Here is a 17375-nt window from a genome sequence, read left to right as displayed (position 1 = left end):
ACAAACTTTAATTCTCATAGGGCCCGGCGACATAGCTGAAGTATTTTTCATATCATACTCTTTATAGTGGCCAACAAAACCCCCGACTAATTTAGCCAACGTTTCGTTATAATAATCAAAAGGGGAGTCTTTAATCAGAACCCAAAAATCAGAATGAGTTAGAGGGATATGGAGAGGATTTTCATTACCTATCTTCTTCCAAACAAGCAGGAATCGATTGTACAATCAAGGGCCCTCATTCCCTATATTTTTAAAATCAACATTATTAAAAAACCGAAACAGATATCTTTTTGCCTCTAATTTCATAATAAATACCCCTCTAAAGGATGCCATAAATCTGTCAAACAGGTATGCATATTCTGAAAATTGATTAGATTATACGTGAAAAACATCCCCACCATACAGAAATTATAAGTGACGATCGGAATATTTCTGGAACTCGACAACAACATCTTATTCTTCATCGATAGTCAATTGACGCATATCGTCTTCCATGGGGAAGTGGAAAGAATAAATTAGGTTTAAGAAAGAGAAAAATGCGAGAATATCGAACTATAAAGGGACCACAGAGGGAAACTTGTACCAAAAGTCTTATTGCTAATTGTACTTAAATTTTTTTTAATTTAATTTTAAATATTTATAAAATAATAAAACTATACTAATTTAATTTTATCAATTTATAAAATTTAGATTATAATTAATAAAATTTAAAATATAAATAATAAAATTTAGAATATAATTGATAAGATGTATCTCTAAAATTAGTATAGGATCATAGATATATAGCATACTGAAAGAATGACCATTCTTAATACTCAATAGATTTCAAAATCAAAGGCTACTAGAAGAATCAGATGGATGCATTAAAATAGTTTTTTTTTAAATAAAGTGTAAACTTTTTTTTTTGAACAAGGAATAAAATGTAAACTTTTTTAATCTTTAATAACGATCAACTCAGAAATACAATCAGAATATAAGAAAAAGATCTCAACCAGACCCGAAATACCATGGTTAGCTCGAGCAAGCACATGAGTTACACCATTAGCAGACCTACGAACAAAATTAATAGAAATAGAAATCATTTCCGAGATAAGAGACTTACAATAAAAAACAAGACTATCAAATGATGACAAATCCTGATAATTAGGATCAGCTATAACTCGAACCAAAAGTTGAGCGTCTGACTCCACAATAACCGAGGACCAACCACCATCCTTGAGCCAGCTTAAAACTTCCCTAAAAGCCATGGCTTCAACCGTAAAAGTATCAAAATTACCAAAAATTCATTGTTGACGTGCTGCAATAAACTCACCATTCCCTCCTCTTAAGACACAACCCACTCCCATAGTCTGATGTAGGAATAATGCAGCATCAACATTTAGCTTAAAACTTCCAATAGGTGGCTTTTCCCATTGAATGCAAATTGGAACATTAACAACCAACTCCCTGCAACTTCTAGCTGCATCCCAATCTTGAAGAAGAGACTTTGCATGCCTAATCACAACATGAGGTGGACACATTTTCTGCTTCCATACTACAGCGTTTCTATTCTCCCATAAAGTCCAAACTACCATAACCACCATGTGTAAAGTAGAAACAAAAACTGAAATGCATACCCAAGTAATCCAATCACTAAACGACTGCATGTGGGAGAAGAGCCAACCATATTCAGTCATCATCCAATAATCACGGGCAAAAGGGCAAGTAACCAGAGCATTATCGTTTCACTTTGACTAGAGCAAACAGGACAAGACTCACTGACTTGGATATTCCTACAAATTAAATTAACCAAGCATGGAATAGCATTAAGGCAAGCGTGCCATACCAGGTTCAAAACCTTCGATGGAGCTCGAATATACTAGAGTTTCTTCCACATTAATCTAACCGCAACTGAGCAACTCAAATGAGTAGTCTGTGTCAAGAATCTATAAGCACTTCGAACCGAATAGAATCCACTTTTCTCAAATTTCCATACCCAATTATCTGATTGCACAGTGATACTCAAAGGGATAGACAATATATTATAAGTATCAACTTGATTAAATATAGACAGAATCAAATCCCTTTTCCAGCATCCTTGTTGAATGAGATCAGAAATAAAAAAAACACATCATAATTTGTCTGTTGAGGAGTAGAAACCTTACCATTCGAATTTAATGACACCCATGGATCCTCCCAAATCGAAATGCTTCTACCATGTCCAACTCTTTTGAGAGAACCTGACGCAATCAACTTCTTACTCTCCCACAAACTTCTCTACAAGTAGCTTGGATTACTCCCAATCTCCGAATCTAAAAAAGAGCTAAACGGAAAATACTTGGCCTTGAGAGTTCTTGCCACCAATGAATTATCTCTAATGAAATTACCCATGCATGCTCTCCTAACATAGATAAATTGAACTCATGCAATTTCTTAAATCCCAACCCACCATCAAACTTCGATTTCGCCATCCGTTTCCAGCTTACCCAATGCATACCTCGTTCGTGAGAGCTCCCTTTCTCCCACCAAAATCGAGCCATAAGTCGCTGCAATTCATAATAAATTGTTTACGGCACCAAAAATAAATATAGCATACATTGAAAGTGCCTAGAGAACAATTTTTAACATCACTTCTTTCCTCGCCCTAGATAGACATCTTCGCTTTCAAGAGTTGAGTTTCTGCCATATTCTATCCTTTATAAACTGAAACACCTCACGCTTATTAATCCCTATTCGCGTTGACAAACCCAAATATGCCCCCAAGTCTTTTTGCTCCATCAACCCCAATATAGAACATACGTCCTGTCGCACATCAAGAGGTGTATTACGTGAGAAGCACAAAGAAGACTTGGAATAATTGATTAATTATCCCGACACCTCAGCATACCCATCCGTAATCTCCTTCACCATACGTGCCTCTCTGCCACTTGCTTGCAAAGTAATTAAACTATCATCTGCAAAAAATAAAGATGAAATAATAGGAGTTCTTCTCGTAATAGACCATCCTGTAATCAAACCTTAATTTACCTTAGTTGAAATCATACGAGACAAACCTTTAGCACAAAGAATAAAAAAGTAAGGCGAGATTGGATCTCATTGCCTTAACCCTCTGGATGGAACTATAGGACCCAACAACAAACTCCCAGATAGGACCAAATATTTCACAGTAAAAATATAGTGTATAACTAGATTAATCCAGTTCTGGTTAAAACCCAAATTTTGAAGCATTGCTTAGACAAACCGCCATTCCATCCTGTCATAAGCCTTACTAATGTCCATTTTCAACGCAGCAAAATAATCCTTAGCTCTCCTTTTATTATTGAAATAATGCATCATTTCAAAGGCTATAATGTTGTTATCCTGAATACTTCTGCCGGGAATGAAAGCATTTTGTGCTGGAGAGACAATAGTATCCAGCATAACCTTCAACCTATTCGCTATCATTTTGCTCATAATCTTATAAATAACGTTACATAATACAATAGGCCTTAAGCCATTCATTACTTGAGGTGTTTGCTTCTTTGGTATGAAAACCAAAACTGTTTCATTCTAAGAGGTAGGAAAAGACTCCTCCTGCAGATATTGAATGCACACTCTAGACACTTCGGGACCCACAATCTCCCAATGACTTTGAAAAAATCCAGGATTAAAACCATCAATGCCTGGAGCTTTATCAGGTTTCATGCTAAACAATGCATCCTTCACTTCCTCCATTGAATAAGACTCCACCAGCTTATGATTCATCTCCTCCGTAACACATGCAGTAACGTGTTCAAGGATAGACTCCATATTGCCCATGCATGATGTAAAAATATCTTGAAAGTAGCCAACCATTAAATCTTCCAAGCCCAACCCTCTCAAAGACCAGACTCCCTCTGAATTCTGAAGTCTAAGCACATTATTTTTCCGCTTCCTGTCTGTAGCCATAGCATGGAAAAAACGTGTATTAGCATCCCCTTTCCGAAGCCAAAAAACTTTCGCCCTTTGTTTCCACTGAACCTCACGGTCATGTAGCAGTTGAAGAACTTTCGATATGCTTCATGAATAGCATTACGATCCCGCCCCAAACGAGAGCTATATCGTGCTTTAATTATATTCTGGCACTCTTCCAACTCCTTCCTATGAATCTCCTTCAGATCTATACCCCAGTGATACAAAGCCGGCCCATAAACCTTCAACCAATCCTCCAAATTCATTATCACCACAGAGTTCCAATTGCTTAGAACAATCTCCTTACATTGTGAAAAACGAAGCTAATAATTCTCAAACTTGAATCTCCTAGCGTGATCGCGAGTGACCATAGACCGAACCTCTAGAAAGATTGGCAAGTGATCAAAAGTAGTGATATTCAATGTATATGCTTGAGCATAAAGGAATTTATACCTCCAACCGTTAGATACCAAAACCCTATCTAATTTCTCCTCAATCCAATTATCAGAATCCTTACCATGCTCCCACGTAAAAGGATATCCTCCCATAGGAAAATCAGTCAAACATGTATCACAAACAGCCTCACGAAAACCTTCAATTAAAGCATGTGGTTGTGGCCTCCCTCCTCTTTTCTCGTGGACAACAAGTAAGTCATTAAAATCACCGAGACAAACCCAAGGTAAGGAGCTACAATCCCTTAAGTTACGAAGGAGATTCCAAATTTCATTTCGTCTCAAGTGATTAGGCTGACCATAAAAACTCGTAAGCCTCCAAGAACCAATACCATCAATAAAAACTTCAACATCAATACAATGTGAAAATAAATTCAAAACAAAAACATGAGAGACTGAGCGCCAGAGTAACACCAAGCCCCCACTATGCCCTATACAATCAACAGTTACAAAGTCATCATAACCCAAAAGAGTCTTTATTTCAAAAATTTTAGAAGACAAACAAAAAGTTTCTATTAAAAAAATAAAAGTTGATCTCCTATCTCTCACATAGAATTCCAACAACTGCAAATAGTTTTAGTGATGTTTATTTTAGCTACATTTTATGAGGATGTCAAAGAGATCTTATGTGGTGTCTTATGATGAAACAACTAACCAGTGCACTTACTAGTCAAAATTTCAAACCTTTTAGATGCTTGGATGTGCCATCATTTCCTTCACCCTTATAACTAATGCAAATTTTCCTTTCAAACAAAAATGTTTCTATCTTAGAGACTGAAGATAGCATTTAACAATAGTTTTACTGGCCCATCTGAATGAAATTTTTATATAGAACTAATTTTTTTATAGCCACTAATTACAATATTTTTTATATTGGTTCGATTAATGTTAGTGATTACTTTGTCAATTCATGCATAGTCTCACGGGCAATCATTAGATAGTTGTAATGACAAAGCATCTTTGAATTACATAATAAAATTACATAATAAAATTAAATTAAGATAATTGAATTAAAAGCATCTTTCTATTTATAAAAAGAAAAAGAAAATAGAGATAAAAAGATTTAAGAATGAAACATGAGTAAATAATTGAAAGCCAAGGAAAGAGCAGAGAGCATGAGGCTTAATGACAAAGAAAAAGTAAACGAGTATCGAGAGAGAGAGAAATAGAGATGTCTAATCAGAATTTCCAAAAAGGTTATGAAAGTGGAAGAAGATAGATCCAATGATTGTGTTCAAATCCGTTAATGAATAGAACCACAAAAGAAATCAAAAGGGTTGTCTGCAATGGAAGCTAGAAACCTAACTGGTAAAAAGAGTAGACAATGGAATCTCATGGCCTCTTCACAATGCAATAAAAAATTTCTCACCAACAAAATATATACATTGGATTAAGAAGAGACCTCAAGGGCAATAGAAACCCTAGGGAAACTAGACTTATACCAGCAAAGAAAGTTGTGGAAACCAAGTATTTCTACAGCTTTCTTTCTTTCTTTGGCAATTCAGGAATCGTCACATCAAAACCCATCCATCTATCTATCTTCTTCTTCTTTTTCTGAGAAAAAGAATTCGGCTTCATTATACACTACTGCATTTTTAAAGTTTAGACTATGGTATTTTAGCTGCAATTTTGAAATTTTGAAGTATATAAGACATATTTTTGTCGTGAGAGAACGGGAGGCGTAGCTACGAGCTACTGGCAACTAGCTAATAGTAGTGTGCATGTGTTCAACGGAGGGTGACAGTGACTTTTGCTTGAAGCTCGTGTCTCTTTCATTGTTCCTTGTTTGGCATTCGACCCACAAAAGACGGAATGCATCCACAGGTTGCCCTCTCTTCACTATCTTTTCATTCATTTACTCATCAATACTCTTGGCCCACCATCCCTTCCTTTCAACTATTTCCTGAAATTTCTGCCTAAAATTTTTCTAATAATTATTCTTCCATTGAACCAACTATAAATCCAGACATAATTTGTTTTAAAGAAATTAATCTTCGTAAAAATATGAAATTTAAAACTTTATTTTTGTATTGATGCTTGTATGCCTGAGTTGGGGCTATAAATCCAAGTGTAGACAAGAATTTTCCCTTCTGGCAAATGCTGAGAGATTTTCTTTTTGGCTGCCCACTGCTTCTCCCAGCTCCCATTCTTCAACCAGGCTGGCTTATCAGACAACACAAACCCTAACCCACCTTCATATCTCTTCTTCATCATCATCATCATCATCTTCTCTGAGAATGAACCTAGAAGAAAAGGTGACCATGGACTTGGTTCCACCATCTGAGCATCTCTGCTACGTTCGCTGTAACTTCTGCAACACTGTTCTTGCGGTAATTCTGCACATTTTATCATCTTCTCACAGTCAAAATCTTGTTTCCCATATGGAAACCAACAATTTTTTCTTTACCCAATGTCTTCTTATACATGTTTCTGTTTCATGGGTACTCGCACATATTTAGCAATTAACCCTAATCTAGAAATTGGACAGATATAGATAACATTGTTTTCTACCATAACCAGCTGCTTCAAGCTTGTGGAGGATGAATTCTAGAAATTTTTTTAACTATTTTGATTTATTTATTTTTTATTATTTTTGGAGGTTGGAATTCCATGCAAGAGATTGCTGGATACTGTGACAGTGAAATGTGGGCACTGCAGTAACCTATCATTTCTCAGCACCAGGCCTCCTCTCCAAGGCCAATGCCTTGATCACCAATTGACTCTTCAGGTATATATATCACTTATTACTTGTCTTCCTCCAAGAAGATAAATTCATAGTGGACTCGGTTTTTTATAATTATGGTTTCTAATGAAAGGCTTGCCTGTGTGTAACCAAGAAGAAACAGGGTTTCTTCAGTGATGTGAGAAAATGCCAATCTTCATCGTCATCCTCGTCTACATCAAGCGAGCCATTGTCACCAAAAGCACCCTTTGTGGTGAAACGTAACGTCTTCAAACTTCTGTTGCATACTTTAATCATAATCATTATCCTTTGCATGCCCACCAAATTATCAAATGTTTTGCAGCACCTGAGAAGAAACATCGACTTCCATCTGCTTACAATCGATTTATGAAGTAAGTGAGACAAAATTTCCTTTTTTTTGGAGCTCATTTTGATTTCATGGTTCAATTTCAAAATCTTGTTTTGTGTTAGGGAGGAGATACAGCGGATCAAAGCAGCAAATCCTGAGATACCACACAGGGAAGCATTCAGCACAGCAGCAAAAAATGTATTCATTGTTTTATTTCTTAATTAGGGTTTACTTATGTGTAAAGGGTGATCCAAGTTTCTCACACTTGTGGGCTCTGGAAACAGTTGATGCATACAGCATTATTTGCTGTGCAGAGAGACTGCTTCCATGGCTAAACCCATGATGTTTTTATATCTATATTTTCTGTGATCACTGCATTTAATCTCTGCATTTTGGTGCAGTGGGCTAGATACATTCCAAACTCAGCAGCTGGATCAGTTTCTGGGATCAGCAACAGTGTTAGTAAAAGTCCCTCCCTCCCTCCTCCCTCTCCTTATATATTGGCAAATTCCATTGCGTTTCTACGGTTACATACTTCGAGATTTCACAACACTGGACATGACTCAAACACCAATAAGCTATTTGCAATTCTTAGTGTAGATTTTATTGTATATTGCAGGATTGATGAAGAGATGAATGTGTGAGAGGCAAGGCATATGCATGCAATGGATGGAGAGATGTGGGAAGTAGAAGAGCAGTTGATAAGCATTAGCTAGACATGCATGTGTAAAATTGGCTAAATTAACTACCTTCTATGTCTCAAACTTGATTAATTTCTTAATTGTTGTGTTTGATCATGATTTGGTTTCATGCATGTATGGCAATGCGTTTCTCTTATTGAAATTTTAAGCAATGGCTAAGGATTAATTTCTTTTTGCTAATCTAATGAATATATATAAAAAAAAAAAAAATCTAAAGAGAATGATGAACTTCTATATCTCTGAAAATTAGGTTTTCTAATTTAGACCTATTGTATGTATTTTTTTTTTTTGAACTGTAAATTGAAAATTGAGTAAAATTTGAAATCTCTCAAATTTACTGTGATGTATTTATCACCATATTAGACCTGTGAGTTCACCGATGTATGTATTCTTACTCACAAATAATTTTAAAAAAATATTTTTTTTATATATAATTGAATTAAAAAAAATTCTTATAAACTTCTTATCAATTGGATTCATTAACTTCATTAGTTTTTGTTCAATTTAAAACAATTTAATCAATAAAGTTAATTTATTTGTTATTAACAAAATTATATTTATAATTATTTATTTTATATTTAAATACTTCCATATTTATAAAATATTTAGAAATTCATAATTAGAATTCTTTAAATAAAAATTAAAAATATTTAAATAGATATAACATGCTTTCTCAAATAAAAAAAAGTTAGTAAACAATATATTTTACAAATTTTATGTCATATATAGTCTTTAATTTTGTAAAAGAAATACTTTACTTATAGTAATATTAATAAATAAATAGATGATTATAAAACTTTTTTTAACATTGTGATTATTTATTTTTAAAAATACTACTAAAAATTTTCAATAAAATTATAAATTAAAATATAAAAATTATTAAATGTTTAGTAAATTTTTGTTATATTTTGACTATTTAAAAATAACTATTATAATTAATAATTAACTTATTCTAGTATTTTATACTTAAATAATATATTATGGCTATGAAAAAATTCAATAATATTATAAAATCTTTAATTATCTAAACATAAAATTAATAAAAGTTGTATTCTTCTATGTATATCGTTTTCATTCTGTGATCAATTTTACTGAAAAAAATAAAGAAATTTAACCATAACTTTAGTACTAGGAGACTAGGAGTCCAAATGAGTTAATCTTTTTTAACTCTTTAGAAAGTTCAGACTAACACATAAGGAAACAACTGTCATGGAGTCATAGTAAGCTAATTCTACTCTCAACCTACTCTAAACTCTGACTATAAAACTGGACAAAATTTGCCCTGCAAGTAATAGTGCAAAATTTACTTGACGAGTATGTGTACTTGCTATATTAATGTCACACACCATATTAACCTTCTTATAAGTAGTGATGTAAACGGACAAAATCACCGATAAAAGTTTAAAAATTCAAACTCCATTCATATTAGGTGAGAATTCGAAATTAAGAGAAATAAGATTTTACGATAATTTTTTTTTAAGTTCAATTCATGAAAGGGATCTTCTTTTCTTTTATTCTTTTTTTTGCTTATTAGTGATGTCTATTGGCGTCGAACAGACCCGTATTGGCCTCTCTACTATAGTGACATACGTCTCTGTCGAACAGACCCGTACGTACAGTAGTGTCAGTTTTTTTATCTATGTCAGACAGCCATTTAATTTCCTCCAATGCGCGTGCAAATGAGGCTGCGAAAAAGACTGGTCTGCTGCCCCTCCTCATGTCCCATCACAGAGCTGGCTTCCTTCTTACCAGTCCTGGGCTGCGCGCTGCCTGACCTGGTTAACGCCCTAGGGTCCAGTCCTGAGCTGCTAAATAGGCTTGCCTAGGTGCGTTCCAAGCTCTGGACAAGTCCCGAGACCCAACGGTTATCATTAGCAACACTTAAATTCATTCTAAACTCGATTGAAAATTAATATAAACTACTGAACCTATTTCAAATTTAATTATTATAAAAATTGATAATTTATATAAAATTTATTTTTCACTAACAATTTCCGTTTAATATTTTTAAAAACATTTAAATTTAAATTTTTAAATAAAAACATTTTTACAAGTACTCTATAAATAAAACCTGAATCCATTATAGATATTGTCATACTCGATTATAACTATACAAACTTATCATAATTCATTCCATCAGTATTCAATCGGATCGAATCACGTTGCCATTCCTATTGTGAGCTGTGCATCAACATTACTTGCATTATTGACCATTTTCTCGTTGTTTTAAGATATGATGACAACGATTGCAATGCTGAATCTTGAACAAAAAATTGGAACGTCTTGTATACAATATTTCTTTGTGATTATTGTTAAAAATGAAGGCAAGCATAGTTGTAATTCTTGTGTAAACCTTGTGCCTTAAATTACCTCATCTTCTGTCTTCTTTCAAAAAAGATAACAAAACATGATCATTGCTCAACAACAATAGCTAAATAACATGATACTACTATTTGAATCTGAAATCTACATGCTAATGCTCATGATCTCAAAAGATGGCTGATGATTTGGAGAAAATTGTAACCACCCAAAAATCATTTAACATATACGGTGCATGTGTTCTATTACACATGCTACATAGTACTCCAAGAGTAATGAGAAACCTTCTTTTTTATTTTTTTTCTAAATGAAAAACCAAAGCCAAACCTATTGAATACAAAAACTGAATTGCATCAAGCTATAATCGAATTCTGCTCAATCCTATGCAACAAATACAAATACAAATACAAATATTATAAGATTTCAAGCATAAAATTAATTACACTAACATAATTTATGCACAAGGTTTATCTTACTTTATGCCAAGTTGCAACTCTATGATATATAATAAACAGGATTCCTAAGTGGAGATTGATGGCTGAATTCTTCCCACCTTTTGAATTTGTGTTGCCTTTGACAACTCACCATCCACACAGCACTGAGAAGGAAAGACTAAGAAAACAACAAAAGAAAGGGAGGAAAAGGAGGAACTTTTGATTAGTGGGTGAAATGGCAAATCCCCTTTTGCCTCGATTGGGAAAAGAATCAAGGGCTACAGTTATAACAAAGGTTGAACAACTCTTTTCCAAACAATTCATATTCCTAGGAGCTTCACTGGGAGTCAAAATTCCTAGATTTTTGGGATAATTTATACATTATATGGCAATAAAGAACTGCATAAGAGAAGAGTCAATATGTAGCAGGACTCATATTCCATTCACCAACAAAAAGGAAGCATAATATTTAACCAATTAAAGACTCAAGATGTGAAAGTCAAGCATTAGCTCCTCTAAGTAAAGTATTGACCATGCTACAAAGAGATTTACATCAAAAGAAGTAATTAACCTTTAGTATCACATGAACTCAGCATCAAATTTTATGTTGGCCTTGTTATTTTGCCCCTTCAAAAGTTAAGGTTCTCTACAGTTTGCTGAGTCGTATAACTCACTAATTCAGGAACCAGATTGGCAAATGCAAGTATGGGCAAAATAGTATCTCTAAAGAAAGAAACAGTATGGGCAAAATAGTAATCTCTAAAGAAGAAACAGTAATGACCTTACATGAACTTAAAGAGTATATAAACTTGTGTTGATTCCTGTTATATACTTAGTGAAGAAAAGTACTAGAAATTGTGTCCAAGTTTCCATTTATCTGAAGTCTACCAGCATGTTGTGTATTGAACCAATCGAGTCAGTTAACACATTTGATGCAGCTTACCTTCAAGTGGCTCCTCTGACCCTGCAACAGCATTGAGTTTATTATTACTCAAAGAAGATTCCCATAGATCAGCAAATAGAGATTTACAAAAATGCAGCAAAGTCATAGTTATTTCCCATTTTGTATGCAGTTTATCCTGTCTATGTTACCACCAAGTGAACACCAATCATGAATAAGCATTTTGAATCCAAGGTTTTTTCAGTAATTTTTTGAAGAAAAGGATACCATATTTGGTCACTGCAGGAAAATGGACAATTTCCAGCATAAAAGAATTAGCAAGAGATTTCAGATGGTTATTACACACCTTGCTCCTTCATGCCCCATATGTGGTAAGGAAAGTGGAAAGGTCCTCAGTTTCATGCTTAACTTGAACAGAATTCCTCTGTTCCTCTACCCTGTGAAGATGTGATGACAACTGAAGCAAATCCATGGTGGATTCATTTTCAGCAGAAACACAATATTTGGCATTCAAAAGGTCGGACTCTTGAAAAAAACCATCTGGTTCAATTTGAAGGTCAGCAGCATAACCAGCACAAGAGACCATGAAGGATCCCATATGGTTAGCTTTAATGGAGTTCAATTCAGATGAATGGCCTCCGATTGGCATATTCTTCTCTGAAGATTCTGACCCGAAAGGTTTCTCAGAAATACCCACAATTTGATGTGAACGATTGGCTTGACTATTGAAGGGCGTTGTGATTATAATTCCTGCCAAATGGCCCAAGTCCTGTGATTCGGCTGACAGAAGAGAGAGAGCACGACTGGAATTATATACCCCAGCTAACTCATGAACAGTTGACGCAGTATTACAAACAGTGAATTCTTCAGTGGATGATGGAGAAATTTCAGCAGTGTTTTGGATCCGATTGGCATGGTGAGGGAGAAAAGGTTTTGAAATTGACTGCATATTTGTACCCCAAATTGATTTCTCATCCACTTTAACAGACTTGTAGCAGTTCGTCTGCTCATATCTCTCTGGATAAAGAATACCTCCAGGAAGTATGTTTGGGAAAAGAAAAGATGCTCTCTTTGGCAAGGAAGTACCCACAAATTTGTTTCCTGCCAAATTCATCACCTTAGGTAATATAGTGAAAATGTGTTCAACAATGCAAGCTGAAAGGCATGTGAATATAATGACTCATTGCTTCCAGAACAAGATCAAGCAACTCCAAACTCGCATACAAGTCCCACAAATGCATAAGCAGGCCTCTGCTAGGGGCACATGATATAATTTCAAAATCGGATAAATACCAATACCCAGAAAAACAATTCTTTTAGCCTATACAAGACTGAAGAAAGGCAATGCAGCTTCAGCCTTATACATCTCTTTCAAATTTCAAATCGTTTTGCATTAAATTTTAACTTGCCATAAAAATTTGTTAAGTCAATGCTTCAAATTTCTAGTCACTTAATTGTCAACAAGTTACTAGTTGACCAGTTGTTGAAGTTTTAACTTGTTGACCAGTTGTTGAAGTTGGATGCCGGACAGGCGACAAGAGTTTTAAGAAAGACGCAAACATATATGTCAGATTGCAGGTTCACATAATGCCAGTCACAAAAAAAATACACCAATAAAAAGAAAGGAATAATGGATAATACAAAGTATTCATCCAGGTCTATTCTTGTCACATATTGCAAGGCTGAGTTCCACTTGGGATTGTGGTTGGGAGATCAAAAAAGTACTTTTTGAAAAAGAAAAAAAACAGTGAAAAAAATGTACTTATTTTTGGAATACTTAAGTTCTTTTCCCTGAACAACTCCAAGAATGATGTCAATAGACCCTAAAAGCAATATAGACATGAGTGAGAAAGAAAAGAAGAGCTCAAAACATGTGTATAGACCAAAAGCTGTACATGAACCAGAAAATTTCTAACATTTCCATTTTTTTCATAGGAAGGAATAATTACAAGCTTGCAAGGCATTTTATTATCGACTATATTAGAAATGAAAAAGGTGTCGATCAATCTAAAATAAAAGCACTGTCAACATAAAGACAGTATTACAAAATGCAACTTAACATATTCCAATGTTAGAGATTAAAATTTATCTATAACCAGATTATAGCCTTTTAAGAAGCATAATTTAGTAAAACCTCACATGGAAAGTTGATACTATATTCCTTAAATGTATTTACAAAGGACCACTGAAAAATGTTTGTTTATCTTTTTTTAAATCCTCTCTTGTTCTTCTTTTTTCCTGGAAGCAGGAAGTTTATACCTATTCATTCAGCTGCTATGTAAAATTGAGTTACATATGCAAACAGAGTAAGAGTTCACCAGTTCATACCTTGGTATGGCAGCAGAAATTTATGGGGTCCACCAGAGAGAGGACCAAACTGAGGTTTCCTTCTGCGTTCATTGTGGCCTGCTAGGCGTTTACGACAACTTCGTTTACCATCATCGAATTCAACCAGTAAATGAAACCTGAGCAATTCAGTCACAAGAATGAACTTACTAGAAAGAACAGAAGCCTTGGAGAATAGCATGTAGATGCATGATTAATTAAGCAAAATTATTACAAAATCATTTGGACAAGGCATATACTTGACACTTTTTCCTGCCAAATTAAACCTGCCTACATCTTTGAAAATCTAAAGGTCTGTGGTTCTATGGATAAACATAAAATTCCCATCCCGCATTCATTTTCTTCCACTTTGCTTCAACAATTTTTCCCAACTAAACCAGAAAAGACCAAGCGACATGTATTCATATAGAATCTTTACAAGTTCACCAGCACCATTATAAGCATCTAAAATGCAATGCCTGGAGTATTAAGTATAGTTTTCTAAACTAAGCATTGAGATAAGTATCATGATTGACGCCAAAAAAAAAGGCCAACCTGCTACACTGCTGACAAAACCTCTGCTCAACCCCATTGACAATAACTTTAGGAGTCTTTGAGTGAATCTCACAAACTTTATGCCTCTTGTGGTAATCCTTTAAGGAGCTGAGATCCTTGTGACAACCATATACCTGGCAATAGGGAGTCTGAGAGCGCGAACTCATTGTTCGAGCTTTCTTTGCCTGAGAAGTTGGGTTTGTTGAAGATACAACCGATCTCTCTTTCAAAAACTTGCTATTCTGTGTTTCTTTGCCATCAGCTAACCTCCCTAGCTTTAAATCAATTAGTGATGAATCCTGACTATTAGATTCCAGGAGAGTAGTTGAATGCTTCGACCCAGATTCCAACAATGAATTTGAAGCAATCATATAACCAGAAGAAGCTAATTCTATTTTACTAGAGTTGATACCAGCTTCGCTACCACCAAGCATCCCCACACCTGGATTACTACCATGAAATGGCTTTCTGGGCATTTCAGAGAAACCCAAATCAACAAACTCCAAGCCCTCAACAGATTCCCCATCCCACCCTGTGAATATTTTTCTACCTCTCCCAAATGAATCGACAGAAAAATCTATTTCATCAGAGAAAAGAAGGCCTTTCCCTTCAGCAGTGTAGCGCCAAGGCTCCATCCGCAGAGAAGAACAAGAACTGAAGACAGTATGCAGAAAATGTCTAACAGAATTCACAAATAGAAAGCTTAATCAGCATTTGTAGCCAAAAGACCAATTCATTTCTAATTTTGTAAAAGTGAAAAAAGTCTCAAATGGTATATAAGATGGAATAACAGAAACAAACATGTAAGTAGTAACATCAAGAACTACAAATAACAACATGAGTTCAAACAGTTGATGGTAACCCAAAAAGATTCAGGGACAAAAATCCACCATTCTGCTTCCGGATAAACAAAATCTGAAGAGACCCCTTCAGACTCAACATCCCTTTTCAGTAAACTACAGTAATAATGAGATTGATAACAAAAAAAAATTACCACAAATAAAAATGATGATTACGAAAAAGAATAGCAAATAGAAAACACCACTTTCTTTGTTGGCCGAGAAATTTTAAGGAAGACACTAAATGTTCTTTTTTTATTTTTTTTAATATCATTGCAATAACTATGCATATCAGGGTTTTTTTTTTTTTTTTTTTTTTTTATCTCTCTGCCGTCGTATAACAATAATTGAGGAGTATAAAATATAAAACTTCGAATTTCTACCCATATCACTTTCCTCCATTTTCCTCTGCAACCAAACAGAGTAGACAACAGGGAGAAGTGTTTAAATCCAAAAGACTCCTGATAAATCTTTAATCCCACTCTAAAAAACGCCCCAGATAACCAAAGCACAAATTTGATATCCCAAAAAAACAGACTAGAAAAGACCCAAAACAGTTCCCCTCATGCCTTCTAAAACGACTATAAAAACAAAGAACCAGACACAAAAATCCCCAATTCAATGGCTCGATGTAGAAGCTAGCATGCCTGGATGCTAAGAAATTGCACGATAAAAAATGGGTTGAGGGCTCCAAGTTTGTCACAGTTAATCAGAAACCAAATACACAAACAATACAACAAAGAAGAATAAGTAAGAGGCAGAAAATGGGGGGAAAAAAAGAACTAGACAGTAGCTCTTCTAATGCTTACCAGAGAAGAAAAGAACAGGGAGAAAAATGGAGAAAGGGTAATATTTGTTCAGGTAAGTAGAGAAAAAGAGGAGGGAGAAGGAGAAGAAACAGAGAGAATGGTGAGAGTCAACATGATTTCCACTAGAGTATATGAAAATGAGATGAGTAGTCTCCCAACTCTCAAAAGCATGTCCAGGTCTTTTGTAGCTTTTGAGAGAGTCTGTGTTTCCTATTTTGTCCATTCCCTTTTCAATTTATTCCCCCATTCCCTCAAAACACAAAACCAAGTTGCCACTTCTAAATCATTAATTACCGGCTATTTTACCGTCTTTTTCTTTTTTTTTTTTTTTCTTTTTTCGCCTAGCCCTAATATTTCTTTTTATGGCTTCTAAAACCATCCCATAGCTATCTTTCTAGAGCACATCACAATATAGCATAACATTATCCCTAGAAAAAGGGTCCATACTAGTAATAAAAGAGAATCTGAATAGCGAGAATCAGCAAAAACACCATTTAACTGTAGTTGTCTACCTAAAATCAATAGAGATACGTTGCGATATAGATCAGATTATATTATTTTAAAAATACATTTATTTTTTTCCTTCAATATATGTCAAAAAGTGAGCGCTACCAAAATAAATATAAAAGGGTCATCAAAATTCACCTTGAACTTATCTCACAATGTTTTTCACCACAAGATGAAATTAAGAAAACTTACATACGTATAACCACATGGACTACTTAGCCAAACAGGTCGAGCATGTGGAGACTAGAAAAAAAAATGCTCTAGAGACTCAGGTTGTAATCCACAAATAGAATATAGAGGGTTACCTCGATGCACCAAACTAATAGAAACTAGTATAATATCATACAAAAGTCACCAGCAAAAAAATTTCAATTTTGAATAAATATTAAGAGACTAAATACTCTGCCAGATAGCTAAAGATATAGGATGAGGAAGGTTGAGATACCTATTGAGAAGATGCATTACACATAAGTAAGTTATAGCTAGAATGAACATTGTATTGACCATTATATGCAAAATGCCGGTTATAGCTAGAACGAACATTGTATTGACCATTATATACAAAATGCCGTACAAGAGAATTTAGCATACC

The 17375-nt window shown here is 34.6% G+C and overlaps 2 protein-coding genes across 4 annotated transcripts; one reads left to right on the top strand and one right to left on the bottom strand.

The window, feature by feature from the left end:
- Positions 1-6271: 6271 nt before the first annotated feature.
- LOC110615690 (protein CRABS CLAW) lies at positions 6272-8264 on the top strand. 3 transcript variants are annotated; one of them, XM_021757716.2, is made up of 7 exons: positions 6272-6691; positions 6961-7089; positions 7199-7304; positions 7388-7436; positions 7516-7591; positions 7795-7851; positions 8013-8264. In XM_021757716.2, exons 1-7 carry the CDS (start codon positions 6395-6397, stop codon positions 8016-8018), a joined length of 720 nt encoding a protein of 239 aa, XP_021613408.2. In that variant the 5' UTR covers positions 6272-6394; the 3' UTR covers positions 8019-8264. The 3 variants fall into 3 exon arrangements, with proteins under 3 accessions (XP_021613408.2, XP_021613416.2, XP_043806717.1); XM_021757724.2 differs by having other exon boundaries at positions 6280-6691; positions 7202-7304; XM_043950782.1 differs by having other exon boundaries at positions 6283-6691; positions 7208-7304.
- Positions 8265-11394: 3130 nt separating this feature from the next.
- LOC110630932 (squamosa promoter-binding-like protein 6) lies at positions 11395-16457 on the bottom strand. Its single transcript, XM_021778586.2, has 5 exons — positions 16277-16457; positions 14629-15306; positions 14077-14213; positions 12095-12849; positions 11395-11811 (listed from the first exon to the last, which is right to left on the bottom strand). The coding sequence occupies exons 2-4, from the start codon at positions 15261-15263 to the stop codon at positions 12104-12106; spliced, it is 1518 nt and encodes a 505-aa protein (XP_021634278.1). The 5' UTR covers positions 15264-15306; positions 16277-16457; the 3' UTR covers positions 11395-11811; positions 12095-12103.
- Positions 16458-17375: the final 918 nt, after the last annotated feature.

This window comes from Manihot esculenta, chromosome 1 (genome assembly GCF_001659605.2).
Source record: "Manihot esculenta cultivar AM560-2 chromosome 1, M.esculenta_v8, whole genome shotgun sequence".
Lineage (NCBI taxonomy): Eukaryota > Viridiplantae > Streptophyta > Magnoliopsida > Malpighiales > Euphorbiaceae > Manihot > Manihot esculenta.
Note: the sequence above shows the minus strand (reverse complement) of the source record. Positions and strands in the feature narration are given on the sequence as shown.

What these genes read in the sequence shown, in the direction of transcription:
- LOC110615690 (XM_021757716.2), top strand. Translation starts at nt 6,395, where the DNA reads ATGCTTGTATGCCTGAGTTGGGGCTATAAATCCAAGTGTAGACAAGAA. An exon ending in TCTGCAACACTGTTCTTGCG is followed by an intron (nt 6,692 to 6,960) that starts GTAATTCTGCAC and finishes TTATTTTTGGAG; the next exon opens with GTTGGAATTCCATGCAAGAG. An exon ending in ATCACCAATTGACTCTTCAG is followed by an intron (nt 7,090 to 7,198) that starts GTATATATATCA and finishes TGTGTAACCAAG; the next exon opens with AAGAAACAGGGTTTCTTCAG.
- LOC110630932 (XM_021778586.2), bottom strand. Translation starts at nt 15,263, where the DNA reads ATGGAGCCTTGGCGCTACACTGCTGAAGGGAAAGGCCTTCTTTTCTCT. An exon ending in TTTTGTCAGCAGTGTAGCAG is followed by an intron (nt 14,214 to 14,628) that starts GTTGGCCTTTTT and finishes TGAATTGCTCAG; the next exon opens with GTTTCATTTACTGGTTGAAT. An exon ending in ATTTCTGCTGCCATACCAAG is followed by an intron (nt 12,850 to 14,076) that starts GTATGAACTGGT and finishes TGAATTTGGCAG; the next exon opens with GAAACAAATTTGTGGGTACT.